We start from the raw sequence: 17975 nt of genomic DNA, 5'->3' as shown, positions 1-17975 counted from the left end.
CATTTTTTGTCATCCTCTCTCTCTCTCTCTCTCTCTTCTCTCTCCTCTCTCTTCTCTCTCTCTCTCTCTCTCTCCTTTCTCTCTTCTCTCTCAGTGAGAATCTCGGAAAAGGAAAAACCTGTTTCACTTGTGTGTGATTCAAATGAAAATGAAAATATCCGAGTCATCATCGCCATCATCTCCATCACCATCACCATCAACAACAATATTTACAGTGAATATAAAGGAGGAACCATTGGACTCCTCTATGCCTCCACTTGCTTCACCCGCCACAGTGGTAAATGTTGCCACTTCCAATACAAATTCAGCATCGAAAACTCGTGAGCTTGAACCTTCACCACCGACTACGGTCATTTCTCTGGCACCCGCTCAACCTTACCCAGGAACACAACTAACCTTTGCTGCTCCAGCTTATGATCTTGAACCAAATACGGCTTACACTGTCCAGGTAATAATCTAAATCTCTACCATTTCATTTTAATCCATTCTTCATCTTAAATCTTCACCTTTCATCTCAAAATCAGTTGATAATCTCTCTCTTTCTCTCTCTCTCACCCACTCTCTCAATCGCTATAAAGTACTTGTAGATCTCAGGTAGATGATAATTGTTTAGGTTGAGAGAAGAAAAGAAAAGAACAAAAAAAAACTCTATGTAATCTATTCACCTGCTTTCATCTTTTTCTTTGTCTTCTCTTATTCCTTTTCTTTTTCTTTTCTTCTTCTTCTTACCTTTAATTCTTTTTCTTATTCTATTCTATTCTTTTCCTTTTCTTCTTCTTCTTCTTCTTTATCATCATCATCATCATCATCATATGAGATTAATTTCTCTTCTTCTTCTTTCCTTTTTTTCTTCTTCTTCTCCTCGTGTATTGATTTTGATTCCAAATTCAATTGAATATCAATCATCTTCTTCTCCAACCCATTGGATCCTAAAGACTCTCTGTTAATCTTTGCACTTTAATCGCGAGAGAAAAAAAAATCTCACTGATTATCTTTTCTTTCTTGCGGTGATTTAATTGATTTCTTGAGGTAAATCATCGGTTAATCAAAAAGGTTAATTTGATTAATTGTTAAATTGCAGAGCAAGGTATTGGCTAGTGATGGTTAGATTGTGGTTCTTAGGTGTAAATATCAAATGTGCACAATTTAAATTGTAAATTGGTTGTTATTCACTGATGATGGTGATGATGGTCAACTATTAATATTAATTAGCCAAAATTAAAATTCTTAATCTTGATAAAGTTTATATGTTTCTTGTTGTAAATCAAATGTTAATTGTTCATTTAATTTTCTATTCTTGTTTCCATGAATTCAACTGATTTAATTGTAAATCATCTGTTCATCAAAAATTTTGTGTGTTTTTGTTTTTCCTTTGTGGTGATTATTAAATAACAATTAATTTATATATATACAAACAATTTAAATCATGACACAAACTGGATCAACAATTACATTGGATTTTAACCAATTTAAATCGTTGGATTATTGTGATAAATCATTGGATTTTTATCAACTACTTGCTGCTGATGAATTTACTGATTGTAACAACAACAACAACAACACCAACACCAACAATGTAAATGAAATCAACAACAACAACAACAACATCAACAATGATGATGATGATGATAATCAACAAACCACAACAACAACACTAAAACCGATGATTCCTGTCCAATGTTCATCATCATCATCGCCATTAACATCATCATGTTCACCACCAACACTTACAACTTTATCAACACTATTATCAACCTGTGATGCTTCATCTTCATCTTCAACCCAATGCCAACCAACACCATCAACACAACCCCAACCCCAACCACCTTCACCTTCATACCACTCACTTGAACCACCTCAGGTCAATTCAGATGTAGCATCTCAATATGCCACAGTGGCCCAAGGAGCAACAGGTCGCCTAAGTAACAATGGCACCGTTTACCTGACAACTGATTATATAACTTATAGTGACTATTACACTGCTACTGGTGTAACTGGATCAGGATCAGTAACAAATCATGATCAGGTAATTGTTGGTTAACATGACGTATTTTAATTACTATTATCTGGACCCCTTTTCTTTTTAAATTAACTCGAAAACTTCTTTGTTTTATTTTTCTCTTCAATCATAATAGTGAGAGAGAAGGATGAAAATCATCTCTACACACACACATACACACTTAACCACTAACTATAATCATCTTCCATTGATCTTAATCTTAATTAACTTTTTTCCTCTTCTCCATTCAATTCCTACACAAAAAAAGTTTTCATGCTGAACTATAAAACACTTAATCATGATTGGCTCTTTACCTTTGTGTATATATCCACTATCAGAACATATTATCATGGTTATAATGTTGATTAGGTGCGCAGTTATATTAAATTGGTAACAATTAACTTTTACACACTGAATAGTTTTGTTCACTTTGCGCAGAAAGAAAAACTTTTTCCTATGTTAGTTTTGTAGCTCTTGTAGTTTACGCAAAATTTGCTATATCATATTGCAAACAGCTCATTCATCCTTATATTCATCCTCATCATCCCCTCATCATCCTCATTATCATCTTTGCATTAGAATGCAATTTGCTATCTCCACCCATCTCTTTGCATTCTTTTTTTTTTTCATTCTCATTTTCTTATTGTTAGAACTTTTTTTTTCTCCTTTGTTTACATTTCGCTTTTTTATATTGTTTGCTAATTATGTTTTTCTCCCTTTTTTTACCCACCACACTCACCTTTTTCTCTTGCTCGTCTTCTCCCTCTCTCTCTCTCTTTCTCTCTTATACTCTTTCTCTTGCCCTCCCCACCCACTTGTGAACTGTCACTTTCTTTTTGTCTTAGGCCATTTTACCTGTTTCCGCTACAACGGTAGACCATTCAACAACAATAACCGTTACCTCACCTAATCTAACGTCACCAGTCTCTGGAACCGGAGAGTCCAATTCAAACTCATCGACACCATCGACTGTAGGAGGTGGAGGAAGCAAAACTTCCGGCGGAAAACGATCATGGAATGAGTATAACCGAAATTCTGAAGTAGATAAAGTGCAAATACCAAAAATATTCTCGGAAGTCGGTTATAAATATTATCTAGAGTCACCAATATCGACAAGCCAAAGAAGAGAAGATGATAGGATCACTTATATCAATAAAGGTCAATTTTATGGGATCACATTAGAATATATTCCTGATCCTGCTACTCCCTTAAAAAGTGCCACAGTTAAGTCTCTGGTGTTATTGGTGTTCAGGGAGGAGAAATTACATGAAGATGAGATTAAATCATGGCAATTTTGGCATAGTCGTCAACACTCAGTTAAACAGCGAATCCTTGATGCAGATACTAAGAACTCGTCCGGTATCATTGGGCCGATTGAGGAGGTGACACATAACTCAATTGCTTTTTATTGGAATCCTCTAGAAGGACCTGCTAAGATCAACGTTGCTGTGCAATGTTTGAGCACTGATTTCAGCAATCAGAAGGGGGTCAAGGGATTACCTTTACACCTTCAGATTGACACTTTTGATGATTTCCGCGAGGGAAGTCCACCAATTCATCGGGGCTACTGTCAAATTAAAGTCTTCTGTGATAAAGGCGCAGAAAGAAAACTCGAGATGAAGAGAAGAGCTGCCAAACGTAAACTCACCGCCACTGGAAGTAAGTCCATTCTCTTAATTACTATTCCAATGATTCAACAAATGTTTGCAAACTTTTCATTCTGGTTTGATTAATGAGTATTTTTTATTTCGAAAAAAAAATTTCTTGAATTACACTTGTCGATAGTCCCAATAATGAGTGTGTACAAAATTTTCTCTGAAATATTCAGATAGTAACTAATTAGTGTTTCGAGATAAATGAATGATTCTTGTTGAAAAAAAAAAAGATTGATAATGAAAAAGTTTTGTTGCAGTTATTGAACTTTGTTAATTCCAAATCGTTGGGGTGATGTGATCTACACGTCATTACGTTTATTTATTAATTGAGAAGAGTAAAAATGATGCGAAAAATGTTAGTAGTGACCTGAGAGAAGGTCAAGGGTCAACGACATCATCACTTTTTGGAGGAGGCTGCTTAGCACCGACTCTCCAATCATTACGATGAATAATATCAGTTGACCATCTATCTCCTTCAATCTGAGCTTGATTGGCTTTCCATGGCTCATCTGGTTCATTCATCTTCTTCCAATCAGATGACCCTTCAACCTGACCTCGACCAGATTCATTGTTTACACTTGACCGGTCCCTAAGGTCTACTCGTGTTTGTTGTTGATCTGTCGGCTGATGATTTGGATGTTGTTCTTGTTGAGATTGAGTTTCTACCTTTGAAGATGCTGATACATCATCAACATCAATAATCTCTGGATGTTGAGGTGGTCGCTTTTTGTATTTATTTTCATTAGTTACTGATGACCTTTCACCATCATTGTTGAGTGACACACTTGCTCCAATCCTTGTCGAATCTCTTGTGTTCCCTATTGTTGAGCCTTTGCTTTTTATCCTTCCAATGTCACCTTTATTTTCTGTATTACTTTCTTGACCACTAAATGGACCTGTTAATCCGGGAAATCTTGCATCTAATCTTGCATTGTTAAGCATGGGGTCGAAACCACCACCTAAAGCAGAGACTCCAAAGTTGAGAGGGTCAGATTCAAATTTAGGTGGAAACATGTCCACCTCGTGAACTTCATAAGGTCGATCGACTTCGTACTTTGTCACTGGCTTCAATTGTTTCGATTGTTGTTGATTTTTCTGGACATTCGCTCCACCAGAATTATCTCCACCTTCTGAAATTCCAGTGGCAGTTTCTCGCTGTTTAATCGCACTCATTGGTTCGATCTTTGCAGGCTCTTTATCTTCTCTATCCTCTTTCTGATCTTCTTCCTCTTCATCTTCATGCTCTTCCTCTTCTTCCTCCGAATGAGGTTCTTTCTTTTCTATATAAATATCAGCATTACCAATCGGAGGTTCGACAAGATACTCAGCACCAAGAATATCTTTAGCATTCAAATATTCCGTTTCCTTGCCTTCGTAACTGCCATAGGAATCGCCGTAACCTCCCCATGAGTCCCATCCTTTACTCTTCTTCTTCTTCTTGGGCTTCTTGAAAACAACTTCCATTTCAGGCCATTCGCCCCACTCCTTTTCTTCCTTTTCACAGCATTTCTTTTTCGGCTTTTTACACTTTTTCTTCTTGGGTTTACACTTTTTCGCCTTTTTACATTTCTTTTTCTTGCAGCACTTTTTCTTCTTCTTCTTTTTCTTCGATTTTACCTTCTTGTACTTCTTTTCATACTTTTTACCTTTTTTGTACTTTGTCGAAACGCTGTACTCTCGTTTCTGGGGTTTATCGGCTCTTGAATTGATCTGAACTCGCGACATGGGTAAAACCATTAATCCCTCTTTTTCCGCTTCTTTCATTTTACGAAATTTACTGAATCCATCCATTGATGATGATGGACCATTCCAATAGTTTTCATCATGTTTTGTCAACCCTGTGGCACTTTCATGGTTATTATTATTATTATTACCATGAGCCTGAGGTACTGGGTATGTTGGGCCCGAAGGGCTTGGGTGGTTAATTGTTGTTACATGATGTTGTTGAATATGTGGTCCAGTTTGATGTTGTTGATCCTGATGTTGTGAATGATGAATTTGATGTTTAACAATGACTTCAGGCCCGCTGGATGTTATCTCGTCATCTTCTTCTGATTCTTCTGATTCACTAGCTTCCTCATCATAACTTTGTCTCATGGAGGGTTCATCGTATTGAATTGATGGTGATCCTTCATTAGAACCATCACCAGAAGATTGACTATTACCCCAGGAAGTATCATCTGAATCACTCGTAGATTGAGCTTGAGGTGCATAAGGAGGTTGAATTGGCTGATGTTGAGGACCGGGTTGTGCTTGATAACCGGAAGATTGATACTTTGATGGATGCTGATTATTGTTATTATGATTATTTGGGCTATTGTTGTTACCGTTAGAATATGAATGATGAGGTCCATGTGACTGTGAATTAGGAGGTGGAATTGGTCCTTCATTACCTTCAGATGAACCTGAATTACCATGATCTATATTCATCCATTCATGACGTACAACAGGTCCACCCACTGGATTACCAGAATTACCATTTTCATGATGATCTCTTCTCATATCCTTACGAGCTACTCGACGATAATCCTCTTTATTGGAAGAACTTGAATCCTCATGAGACTGTCTTACCTGTGGACCATTGTACTTGAAACCTGTTGATCTACCTGATGCTGGTTGGTAACTGTATTCATGTCTTAGAATTTGAGATTTCCCCGAAGAAGAAGAAGAAGAAGAAGAAGAAGAAGGAGATGGTGAAGATGTGGGATAAGAATGAGATGATGGTCCACCATGTTGATATGAAGGCCTATGAGAAGAGTAAATAAGATTGAAGAGAAAGAAAAGAAGAGAAGAAAAAAAAAACGTAAATGGAAGAGAAACGAATTTAAGTGGAAGAAAAGAAAGGAAAACAAAGAGAGAAAAGGAGAAGAGGCTTTTAGATCATTAGTTGTTAGTGAAGAAAGAAACAGAATCCAATCTAAGGTTGACTGGTTGAATGTTCATTTCAAAAGATTCAGAGTTTTGAGCTTTGCAAGTCGTTTGTTGATTTGTTTTGCTGTAATTTTTTCCTTTAATGACTAAATAAATGACATGAATGTTTCGCTGGTTCTGTTTACCTGAGAGTTTGGAGTTCACACCACAGTCGAAAAGACAAGCAATACTTTTTTTACCTTCTCCTCGCTTTTTTTCACGCTCTCTACTTAATTCTATCTATTTTTCTCTCTTTTAATGGCAGCGAAAAAAAAACAAGAAGAAGGTAAAATATCAACAATATTCCAACAGTAATCATCATGTATAAGAGAAGAAGAGAAATTCAAAGTAATTTGAGTAGAAATTGAGGATAAAAATGAAGGAAAATTGTTGGTATCAACTATCTTTTCATCTTTTACAACTTTTTCTCTTTCGCAATCTATTTTTGTGTCTTTTTTTTCGATTCTCTTAAATTGTGATTAAATCAACTGTGTGGTTGTTGGAAGAAGATTAAATTGTGATTATCATGTTGCTTTTTTCTGTTATAATGTTCAATCATTGGAGCTGATAATTTATCTCTTGTTCGTTTGTATTATTGGTTTTGGGATAGAAAATTGTGTTTTCTTTTTCATGGTTTTGTTTGTTTACTTTTCGCTTTCTCGTTTCTCACCTGTTGTAAATTGAGCTGCTTGGACGATGCACTGGACCTGATTTACCATCTTCATCATAATCGTCATTGGATTCACTATTGAAGGACGAAGATGATGAAGGACGATTACCATAACCTGGATTGGAATCATGTTTAACCCATGGACCAATATCTTGACGATTATGTTGAAATGAACTTTCTGAATGAAGGTCATCCAATTGATAGGTTATTGAAAAGTTTGCCGAAGATGATGAATTGTTGATAAAATCCGTAGGAAGGCTGAATGAAGCTGATGATGCGGATTCAGCTGATGTTAAAGATGATGATGGCAATAATGAATCAGTTAATGATGGCGGTGAAGTTGATGATGATGATGATGATGATGATGAAGCGGAGGAAGATGGTAATGATGATAGAGATAAAATTGGCAACTCATGAGGTGAATCAGTTTCATTGAAATCAACAATGTAAAAGTCACTCGGTGAAAAGGTTGATGTTGATGTGCCATTGGATGAAATTGGATCACCATCCAATAGTGAATTACCTGCAATCAGTGAATCATCTGATGCATGAATTAACAATGTCCATTGAAGCTCACTCAGTATCAATAATATCACAAGCCCAATGGCTGATGGAAGCTTAATCATGCTTCTCGTTTTTCCCCCTGGTTTTCACTTAATCTTATACATTGAATATCCACTGGTGATTCAATTTTGGACTTGTCTCAACACTGAACAATATTAACTGTTGATGTTTGATTATCAAAAACTTTCAATAACTGTTAACTTATCAATTGACACTTGATAACTAATCCGATAATCTCATTTTACCCTTACATTTATAAGCCAATTTTCACCCATTTCTCTCTCTCTCTCTCACTCTCTCAATCACTCACTCTTTCCAATAATCATTAGTCAAAATGCTGATCATCCCTTTGATTTTTTTTTCCAACCTGTTAATTGATTTTCTTTATTAGGGTTTGAATATTTTTCTCAATAATCCATAAAACGGTTGATTTAGTTACAATTGACTAATATGATTAACCAAATTGTTAACTGTTGATTTGAACTTTTCTTGATGATCTTGATATCGGTTGACAATATGTATTGATCAGGGTAGATAAGGTTAGTTGTTTAAAGTTATAACTGTTTTCATTTTCTCATTTTTTATTGTCAATCTAATTACCTTACCAGGTATGATTCTTACCTGTTAATTGGGCTCACTTTCTTTTTTGTTACATCTTTCACTCTCTTTTCATAATCATAATGATAATCGATGAAATTAATGGCGTCATCCACCGATGATAATGATTATAATAAAGAATAGAATAAGAGATTAACCAATAATTGTTAATCTCTCTTCGTATCGGTAAAGTTCGTTGTTATCGATCGATTTTCATTACTTACACTTAAACATTTCTACAGGTAAATAGACAATAAACGCCCTTCACAAAATGGGTTTGATGTGGGTTTGATATGAGAGAGAATAGAGAAGAAGAAGAAGAAAAAAAAAGTTCAACTCACTGAATAGAGAAAAAAAAGAGTTGAAAAAATAGTTATGAACTTTCAGGTAGCCTGATGATACAATTTAATGTTTACTGTGGCAATTGAAAGGGAGGGTTCCAAGTGATTAGACTTATCGCCTGGTTTATGTGTGTCTGTAACACTGTAGTTGATTAACTCAGATTAACCTCATTTCGTTGATCTTTTTTTATTCATAATCTTTGCTTGATATTATCGATATTTTATCAAAAATTTATTGATTGAGTTGAGAGTGAGATGTATTAATAATGATGATAGTGATTATGATGGCGAGAGAAAGATTAATTTCACTCCTCAACTTAACCATTAGTGAGAAATATGTTCAATCATATATGTTATTTGATTGTACTTCGAATTTTAAAAGTAACAGTGATTGACATCCATTTATCCTGCATGATATTGAAAAAGATGATGATAATAATAAGAAGATGAGAGAGTAAAATACAGAAAGAGAATCTTAGTTAAGAAGATAAAGAGAAGAGATAATTTTGTTTTTCTTTCTCTCTTTTCTTCATCGTTTCAATCATCAATCTCATCAACTTTCGGTCATTTGCTTCTTAATTATCTTCATCACTTTGAAACACCAATCAAATTGATGATGAATATCCCAATTTCTATCTAACTAAATCATAATGAATGATGATTTCTAATAATTAATCAGATATTGCAAATTAATCATTTACCTATAAGGATAATTTTATGGTTCACTTTTTGTTTTGTCTTTCAAATATTTTAAATTATCATGATTGTTGCGATTCCTTAATAACTTCCGTTTCCCAAACATATGATTGTCTAATCGTAGGGAATTTTTATTTGCCAGGATGATAATGATTATAATGATGGCGATGATGGAAAATAGCATTTTCATTGTAAACACCTAAACATGAATCAAGAGAGAGAAAGAGAGAGAGAGAGAGAAGAATGAGATTTAATTCTGACAGCTACGCATTTTTTGTTCATTGAAATGATCAACGTTGCAAAACACACTCGTTGCTTTGAAAGCTAAAGAAAGATGAAAATTCATGATAAAAGAGAGAGAGAGACTAGTTCGTCATCATTCATTTTACTTTTCTCTTTCTATTTTCAAGGTCACTCTCATGAATTATTGTTAAAATTTAATCTATACCTTTGATAAGTTTGCAGCGACTTTGCAAACCTTTTTTTTTTCTAATGAAAAAAAGTTCTGAATGTTAGAAAGAGAGAGTGAGAGTGAGAGAGATAATGAGTGGAATAGAAAATACGAAAGTTGCTAGATTTAACTTCTTCTCTCTCGTTCTCTCTCTCTCTCTCACCTTTGCAGATAGTCATCCAAGATTAGATGCATTTAGATGAATTAATTTGCAATCTCAGCCTTGAATTTTTTTCTTCGTACTTTCAAAGCAAAGTGTTTTAATGCTCCGAGTAATAATAATATAATGAGAGTATTAAATTAAAGTTAGATTGTAATGTTATTAATATGATCTTGGATTACATTTTATTTTTTCTCTCTCTCCTCGTTCCTATCACTCACTCTCTTTCTCCCTCGTCTCACATTGAAATTATAATGAACAATTTATTAATTGTACAGGGAAACTATTTACATGGAGATGAATTAAGATAGAGGTAAATTAAAGTTACAATAAAAGTGAACTCAGAAAATGCAAATCGTCAGATCGCTTTGTGTTTAGATTGATGTGTTTCTCCTCTTCACCAAATATCAATTCTGATGATAATCAACATTTGTTTTACAGATAAAAAGATGAGAAAACAAAGGAAATATTAAAGTGAGAGAGAGAATGATGAAGATTAAAGAGAATAGAAAAATATCTTCACTCTCCTCCTAAGATGATAATCAAAAAATCTCATCTCATGTATTTACTAACCTTTTCTCTCTCTCTCTCTCTCTCTTTCTATTTGTATACTTTTGTCTGTTCTCCTCCTTAGCATCTTGATCTTCCTATTTTTCTGTTGTTTTTCCATTACTTTATTGTGTTTATCTGTCAATTTATGGTCTACCTGTAAAAATGCAATCTCACCTTAAAAGGTTATCACATTATCATTATCATTTTGAGAAATGCAAAGTAAAAGCCTTTGCTATTTTCCCTTTTGACAATCTCTTCCCAATTTTCCCCGGGCCGATGATCAACATATATTATCATCATCTTGTTATTTGTCTTTAAGTAATTCGAAACGGCTCATCATTATTTCTACTTCGAAGTATACATTTCGATTACAGTTAACTTAGTAAGAAGAAAAGTCCGTTTACTTTTGCTACATAATTTTTTTCTTTCTGTGAGAAGATGATAAAACTGTTGATGCATACGTGGTAAAATGTAAAAGAGAAGATGAAGATGATGATGATGATGATGAAGAGAAGACTCCCTTTGTTGTTATCTTGGGAATGGAAATTCAAATTAGTAGTTGGCACCCCCTTGACTTGAGGGCCATTTTGCCCAAACTTCGCCAAGGCCCTACAGGCACAGTCGACTGACCTATGCAACTTGTTACTTCGCTATTACTTTCTCTCTCTCTCTTTCTCTCTCTCTCTCTCTCTTCCAATCTCTCTCTTTCTCTTTCTCTTTCTCTTTCTCCCTCTCCCTTTTCTCTTTTCTCTTACCTTTTTGTTTATTATCCTTCTCTTCCCCATCGGACTCCTCATTTACTCGCGTTCGTTATAATCTTTCTATTTCTCTTTCTTCACTTCTCCTTCATCATTTTTTTTCTACCTTTACCTGTGATTTGTTTCTCTTTTCTCTTTCTATCATTCCATCTATCTTCATCTTCTTTTCTATCTCTTGCATCTTCTTTTCCCTTCTTAACTCTCACACTGCGTCAGTCAGTCCAAAGTCTTTAAGAATCAACCTTAACTTAAATACCATTATACCTCCTCTTTACTTTCATCATTCTCCTCTTTCTCTCTCTCTCTCTCTCACTATCTCTTTTTCATCATCATCTTCATCATCTCTTATACCTGACTTGTAAAACCGTCTTAAGGTTATTCATTGGTAATAAGCAAGAAAAAAATACATATATAAGGGACTCAGCGTCTTCTATCAAGATTAATCATTTCGTTATTAGCAGAAAGCAAAAAAGATGAAGCAAAGTTTTCTTAAGGTCTCTTTGATCCATCTTTCAGTTTATCTTTGATTATCTATCTCTTTAAATCTCAACCTTAAAGTTAACTGTTCTAATGTAATATAACATGAAATGAAAGATATTCCTTCATTTTTAACTTCTCTATCATCTAAAACACACGATTAAATGTCAATGATTCATTTTCAATCACTGATTTAATCTCAATCCAAATGAAAAATAATGAATTCTTATTATCTCTTTAATTTGCAAAACGAATCACATAAATATTTAAACATAATCTCATGAGTTATTTTAATTAGATTTCGATTAATGTAAATCTATGTACCGACTGATTTAGTAATTTTATCAATTTCTATTACTTTTTAATTTCGTACTCAAGGTAAATCCAAATGTAAGCATTAATTTTCTTATAATCGTGAGGTAATTTAGTAAATTATTAAGATTCGGGCTGAAAAGCTTTTTGATAAATCACATTTTCATCCACACCATCATCATTTTCATGAAACTTTAAGCAAACCTTATGAATGTGTTATTATCATTTCTATGCATGATATCACAAAATTATCATCATCAACATCTCTTGATGCTCTGATCTTCACAAAGCAACAATCCTTTTGAAATGAGAATCAAATGCTGATGATGATCACATAAATTATCAGATTTGAATAAAAGTGTAAACATTTGATTACTTTGCATCATTCATCTTATATATACTACAGTATTATAATCGAGTGAAACATTAGTAACTCAAGAATTGGTTTGTGAACAATTAACTAATTATTTTCTTATTCTATTTTCAGATGGACGTAAAAAGATCGAGGAAATGTATCATCCATCATGTGATAGATCAGAATTTTATACAATGTCCGATCGAACCAAACCTCCGGTTCTATTTACACCAAGTGAAGAACTTGATAAGGTAATTGTGATCAATTATCATGATAAATCAAGCAAAGTATGTGAAACCATCATTTATGGCTAAATTTACCTTCACCTTTTCATGAGAAAGTTTTAGCAAGTTGAGACAAGTTAACTATTCCAAGTTCTGAGAGTTTGAAAAGAAAGATTCAAGACAAGAAAAATTACCTAATCACCATTAATTTACTCATTAATAAGATGAAATATTATCATTTTTTTATGGTTTCCTCTATTTTCTTAATTCCAAATGATTTTCTATTGACCAGTAAGAAAATGTAATAGCTTAGATCCTGTCAGGGTCATGATAATGATTAGAATGTTCAATAACTATTATTGATTCAGATGAAATTTCACAATTAATTGCAAATTGGCTTATTTTACAAGCTACTTTTTGTTTAAGCTTTTATACTGTGTGTGTATGTGTGTATATATAATTTTTATGATACCTGTAAATAATACCTGTAAGTTTCATAATCAAGGAAGAGCTTAATTTTATTATTATCAATTGCACACACAACCGAAATTGACATGATAATATTGTATATATAATATGATTCTTTAATATTGTTTCACTTTTTGCTTGATTTTTCTTCTTCTTTTCCATAATTTTAACAGCATTTCTAATAAAATTACTATTCTTCCCCTCTGAATAGATAACTCCAGGCGATATGAGCTTCTACTCAAGCCAACACTCAACCGGAGATTTAAACACCACAGGATATGATTCACCAACCCATTTACCCATTATAACTCCACCAGGATCCTCTGGAACAGCCTCACCAGGAATTATTGATAAAAGAAAACGAAGTGCCGATCCTATTTCTGCTAATTTGGAGATGGTTGTGACTCAACCACCTCCACCTAAAAGAGACAAAGTTTACCCTCCAGATCGATGTAAGATTATCTTCATGTCGACTTTACGGATTATCCCCAAAGATTAATGAAGAAAATGAGATTAAGCAAAGATTAACCAACGAAAAAGACTGACCTTTTGAAAATAACTTTGAATAACTAATTTCGAATACTAATGAGCAATATTGTTGACGTGGATTCTATTAATTTCATTTTAAATTGTCTGTTCATTGAGATTTAATCATATTCTTTCTTTATATAAGCAATCAAGTCTATTAATTATCCTTTTTTTTTCTTAATATTCTCAAATGTATGGTTGATTGTTTATTCTAATCATTGGTTAATTATCTTTTTCCATGTTAATTTTCTCTTGTTCTCTTCATTAGTCAATCAAAATGTTAATCAGTGAATATTAATTGCGTACTAATTAATTATTTTCTGCCTCTTTTTCATAGTAGTGTTGTTATATGCTAGACAAGAGAATGAAGAAATCTTCCATGTACTTCATATCGTCCCTCCTACATTGGTCGGTTTAGCCTTATCTGTAAGTTGTATTCACCTTTAATTAACAATTAACAGTGTTAATTAAATTTCCAAGTTAACTAATTGTTTCCTTGTCTTTTGTTTACAATTTAGATACAAAAAAAGTACAAATTGGAAGCTAAAAACATAAGGCATTTCTATAAAAGATGTTTAAAAGGGTTGGTGTTTGTTTTAATTGTTATTCTTGTCGTTAATTTTTTTTTTTGACAATCACTTTTATACATGATAATTATTTTTTCTATTAATCTAATTGTATATATTTTAATTACTTATCATTTTTCTAGAATCACAATACTTATGGACGATGAATATGTGAAATTATATTGTAATGAAGACACCGTGTTGTTGCAAGTTCATCAGGTCGATGAACAAACTCACGATATCACCTTAGTGGAATATGATTGTTCAACCAATGCCTAATTCAATTCTAATTATTTTCGATAACGATAATTATAATATAATACTATTATTATTATTACATTATACACACAAACTCCAACAATAATCAACCTTAATCACTATCCTTTCCTCAACAACAACCACACACACACACACAATCAACGAAATCCTCCTCTTTTCTACTTACTCCATTGACAATTAGCCGACAATCAATAATTATTGGAAAATTAAACGCGAAAACAAATCACATGGAAATCTCAAAATGAACAAAAAATAATCAAAGGGCCGGAAGAGCAAACATAAAATATGAGGAAAAAAAAAACTCGAACTATGGAAACGAAAACACTTTAGTTGAACTTATATATTAACCTAAAGGGCTTTTGTGACTTTTGAATATACACTTTTTTTGTCGTAAATCTCACCACAAATCACCAGTTAATTAACCAACTACACCAATTACTCAATCAATGATTTGACCATAACTTTTTTTTTGTAAAGATAAAATGATTAAAAAAAGCAAGCGAAAGATGAATTAATACTGAAGCGTTTATAAGATGAAAAAAACGAGAAGTGACAAAATCATCAAGACGAATTTTTCCCCTTATGCTTAATGTTAATCTATCTTTAGGTGCTGGGAATCAAGTGCATCATCATTCATCATCATTCATCACTCTCATCATCTCTCTCTCTCTCTCTCATTGTCATCCTCATCTCAACTAAACCACCACCACCTCCACAAATACACATACACACTTATTGAACCACTACAACGACACAACAATCAACTAATCATCAAATTCCAATTGTCCAATATTCTTACCTGCCTTTCTTTTCCTTTCGCCTTAATTGTCTCCATTTATAATTCGCCTTAATTAGTGATAATTAACTATGCAAATATTATCAATAACAATCAACATGAATCTGCAATTTCATGTTGAATCCACTTCTCATTCAGCAGTTACAAAACAACACGAACATCATTCAATGAAACTTGATAAATGCTGCAACAATTTACGTCCAACTCATCACATCAACAATTAATAATCGTATTAATGATAATAATAATAATAATATACATCTATGCAAATAAGCAACAAAAAAACAAATTTAGTAAATTTAAATCACAGCAACAAATTTAAATAATCTAACTATTTATTTTGAATTTATATTGATCATGATATGTGAAGAAATCAATGAAATCCAATCAATCTCATCTCTCTCTCTCTCTCTCTCTCTCTCTCTCTCTCTCTCTCTCTCTCTCTCTCTTCATATCAAACAATTTTTTTACATTTTGGCAAAGTTTATTACAATTAATTAATAACAATTAATAGATATTATCATCTCTACCAATTTTTACCTTTTTCTTGCCGAGATGATTAAACAACATCAAATCAATCATCTTATCAACAATTAAAACGAAAAAAAACAAAAAAATCAAATGGGAATTGTAATATTTAACTCTGACTATCAACAATTTAATTATTGATACAGAAAACAAATTGATTAAAACCTTAATTGTTGATTGAATCCATCATCATCATCCCTTTTTTTTTATTTCAAAACAATTGACCAACAATAAAAACTTGAATACATTTAACTGATTGTTGTTGTTTTTGATTATAATTTCGGTATCAAATCAATCTGCCAACTGAATTAACTGGTGATTATATTTTTACATCTTTCCAGTTAATCAAATCTAGATTAATCAATCAAAAGTGTTACAATCAATCAAAGTGTAGACATTAACAAACTTGGAATGAGAAAAATTATTTAATTTGTCTTAGCAATCAGTTAATCATAACTACAGCTTTGACGACAATTAATTCAAAGCTTGATTATTAATAATAGGTGAACAAATCACCGAAAAAAAATTGTAAATTGTATTAAGATTAATTTTTAATTGTGTTTGTTGATTAAAAAAGTGAAAATAACTAATGAAATAAAAAGCAAAAGTGTTTCCAGAAATAGTTGATAAAATGAATTAGTTGATTGTGATTAGCTGAGAATCGTTGATGATGATGATTGAAATTAATCGTCTTTACTATTATTATGTATCATAAAATATTCACCGATATTGAACTTATTCATGATGAGTGACTGTAGTTGTTAAGATGGCGAGATGCCCTTAGGCTATTTGAAAGATGCTGATGGGGAATAATAAAAAAAGAAAGTGAAATTAACTTTTATCTTAATTGTAAGCAAACACATGATAACTTCAACTTCGTAATAAACTTTTCGTTAGTAATGTTTATCCATCTTCATGATACTGATGATGATGATGATATTTCTCCCTCTTTTATCTTCCTTCCTCTTTAATCTTCACTTTCTTTTTTCATCTTCTTTCTTACATCCAATACCCTCCCAAATTTTTGCAACAAGTTGATGTTAATTCTGTTCATCATTCTAATCATCTTCGTGTTTGATAAAAAGCCTGAGGCCAACCTCATTTTCGGAACGAAATCAAGTTCATTGGACCTTTTTTGTTCATCCTCGGACTTAACATCATCATCATCATCATCTCTCTCTCTCTCTCTCTCTCTCTCTCTCTGTCGGTTCCACGAATTTGTAAAACTCTATTTTCGGGTGAAAACTGATGACCCTGTTTTCATCTTCATCACTTGTAACTGATTCCAAAAGTAAATTAACTTTCCCTTAATAAGAGTAGGAAGAGACAAAATCCTGTTATGAAGATGAGGAGGATGAGGAAGATGATGAGAAAAAAGATGAGGATCAAGATTAGGATCATCATGTTAGATAATTTAGAAACTGTTCACTTCGAGCATTAGGATACTCGATAAAACGAACAATTTTCAAAATGATTTAGGTGTTTTTACATTTTTTTCTCGAATCATCTACTTTTTGTCACATCTTAATCGATGAAATTTAATTCTGTGATTACTGTTAATTACTTTACTGTAACAATTAACTCCACTTTCACTGGGACCAGAAATTGAATCAGCTGTTAACAAATTGTTTATTGTGAGTTTTGGTTTTAATTAATCAACTTTCCAGCATTTTTGTTGGACTTTAAATATTCAATAATGATCATGGTTAAAGTGATTCAATCGATAACAATTAACTTTTCTTGCCTAATTTTCACAGGTAAGTAAATTATTTTCCTCTAATTGTTAATTTCTCGTTTGTTAACTATTTCCTCGGATCGATTTAACTCTTAACTTACAATCTATGTATTGACTGTGCCATCAAACATGGTAATTAATGTGATCTAACCTAATTAGATTAGAAGTTATCATGTCTAATTTACAATTAACTTCAAAGTTTTGTTTCCATTTAATTGTTGAACTTGGAATGAGGTTTGAAAAGTTGAATGATTAATGTTTCTCATGAAGACAATTAACCGATTAGAAACAAACAACTTTAACGAATTGTTCCAACAATTAAGTTAACCATGATTAATGATGAGCAAAAGTATT

The 17975-nt window shown here is 32.7% G+C and overlaps 2 protein-coding genes across 5 annotated transcripts; one reads left to right on the top strand and one right to left on the bottom strand.

Moving 5' to 3' along the window:
• The first annotated feature begins 50 nt into the window (after positions 1-50).
• LOC128389212 (protein grainyhead-like) lies at positions 51-15821 on the top strand. 4 transcript variants are annotated; one of them, XM_053348762.1, is made up of 8 exons: positions 51-448; positions 1862-2026; positions 2845-3658; positions 12630-12784; positions 13401-13641; positions 14055-14143; positions 14236-14300; positions 14427-15821. In XM_053348762.1, the coding sequence occupies exons 1-8, from the start codon at positions 143-145 to the stop codon at positions 14560-14562; spliced, it is 1971 nt and encodes a 656-aa protein (XP_053204737.1). In that variant the 5' UTR covers positions 51-142; the 3' UTR covers positions 14563-15821. The 4 variants fall into 4 exon arrangements, with proteins under 4 accessions (XP_053204737.1, XP_053204736.1, XP_053204735.1 ...); XM_053348761.1 differs by having other exon boundaries at positions 306-448; positions 936-2026; positions 12630-12748; XM_053348760.1 differs by having other exon boundaries at positions 306-448; positions 936-2026; positions 14058-14143.
• Positions 3665-7860, bottom strand: LOC128389211 (uncharacterized membrane protein DDB_G0293934-like). Its single transcript, XM_053348758.1, has 2 exons — positions 7235-7860; positions 3665-6400 (listed from the first exon to the last, which is right to left on the bottom strand). The coding sequence occupies exons 1-2, from the start codon at positions 7858-7860 to the stop codon at positions 4033-4035; spliced, it is 2994 nt and encodes a 997-aa protein (XP_053204733.1). The 3' UTR covers positions 3665-4032.
• Positions 15822-17975: the final 2154 nt, after the last annotated feature.

Source organism: Panonychus citri, unplaced genomic scaffold, assembly GCF_014898815.1.
Source record: "Panonychus citri isolate SS breed McGregor unplaced genomic scaffold, ASM1489881v1 Contig00106, whole genome shotgun sequence".
NCBI lineage: Eukaryota > Metazoa > Arthropoda > Arachnida > Trombidiformes > Tetranychidae > Panonychus > Panonychus citri.
This window is presented reverse-complemented; position numbering and strand designations above follow the sequence as displayed.

What these genes read in the sequence shown, in the direction of transcription:
- LOC128389212 (XM_053348759.1), top strand. Translation starts at nt 1,427, where the DNA reads ATGACACAAACTGGATCAACAATTACATTGGATTTTAACCAATTTAAA. An exon ending in TAAACTCACCGCCACTGGAA is followed by an intron (nt 3,659 to 12,629) that starts GTAAGTCCATTC and finishes TTCTATTTTCAG; the next exon opens with ATGGACGTAAAAAGATCGAG. An exon ending in TGGTCGGTTTAGCCTTATCT is followed by an intron (nt 14,144 to 14,235) that starts GTAAGTTGTATT and finishes TTTACAATTTAG; the next exon opens with ATACAAAAAAAGTACAAATT.
- LOC128389211 (XM_053348758.1), bottom strand. Translation starts at nt 7,860, where the DNA reads ATGATTAAGCTTCCATCAGCCATTGGGCTTGTGATATTATTGATACTG. An exon ending in AGCAGCTCAATTTACAACAG is followed by an intron (nt 6,401 to 7,234) that starts GTGAGAAACGAG and finishes CTCTTCTCATAG; the next exon opens with GCCTTCATATCAACATGGTG.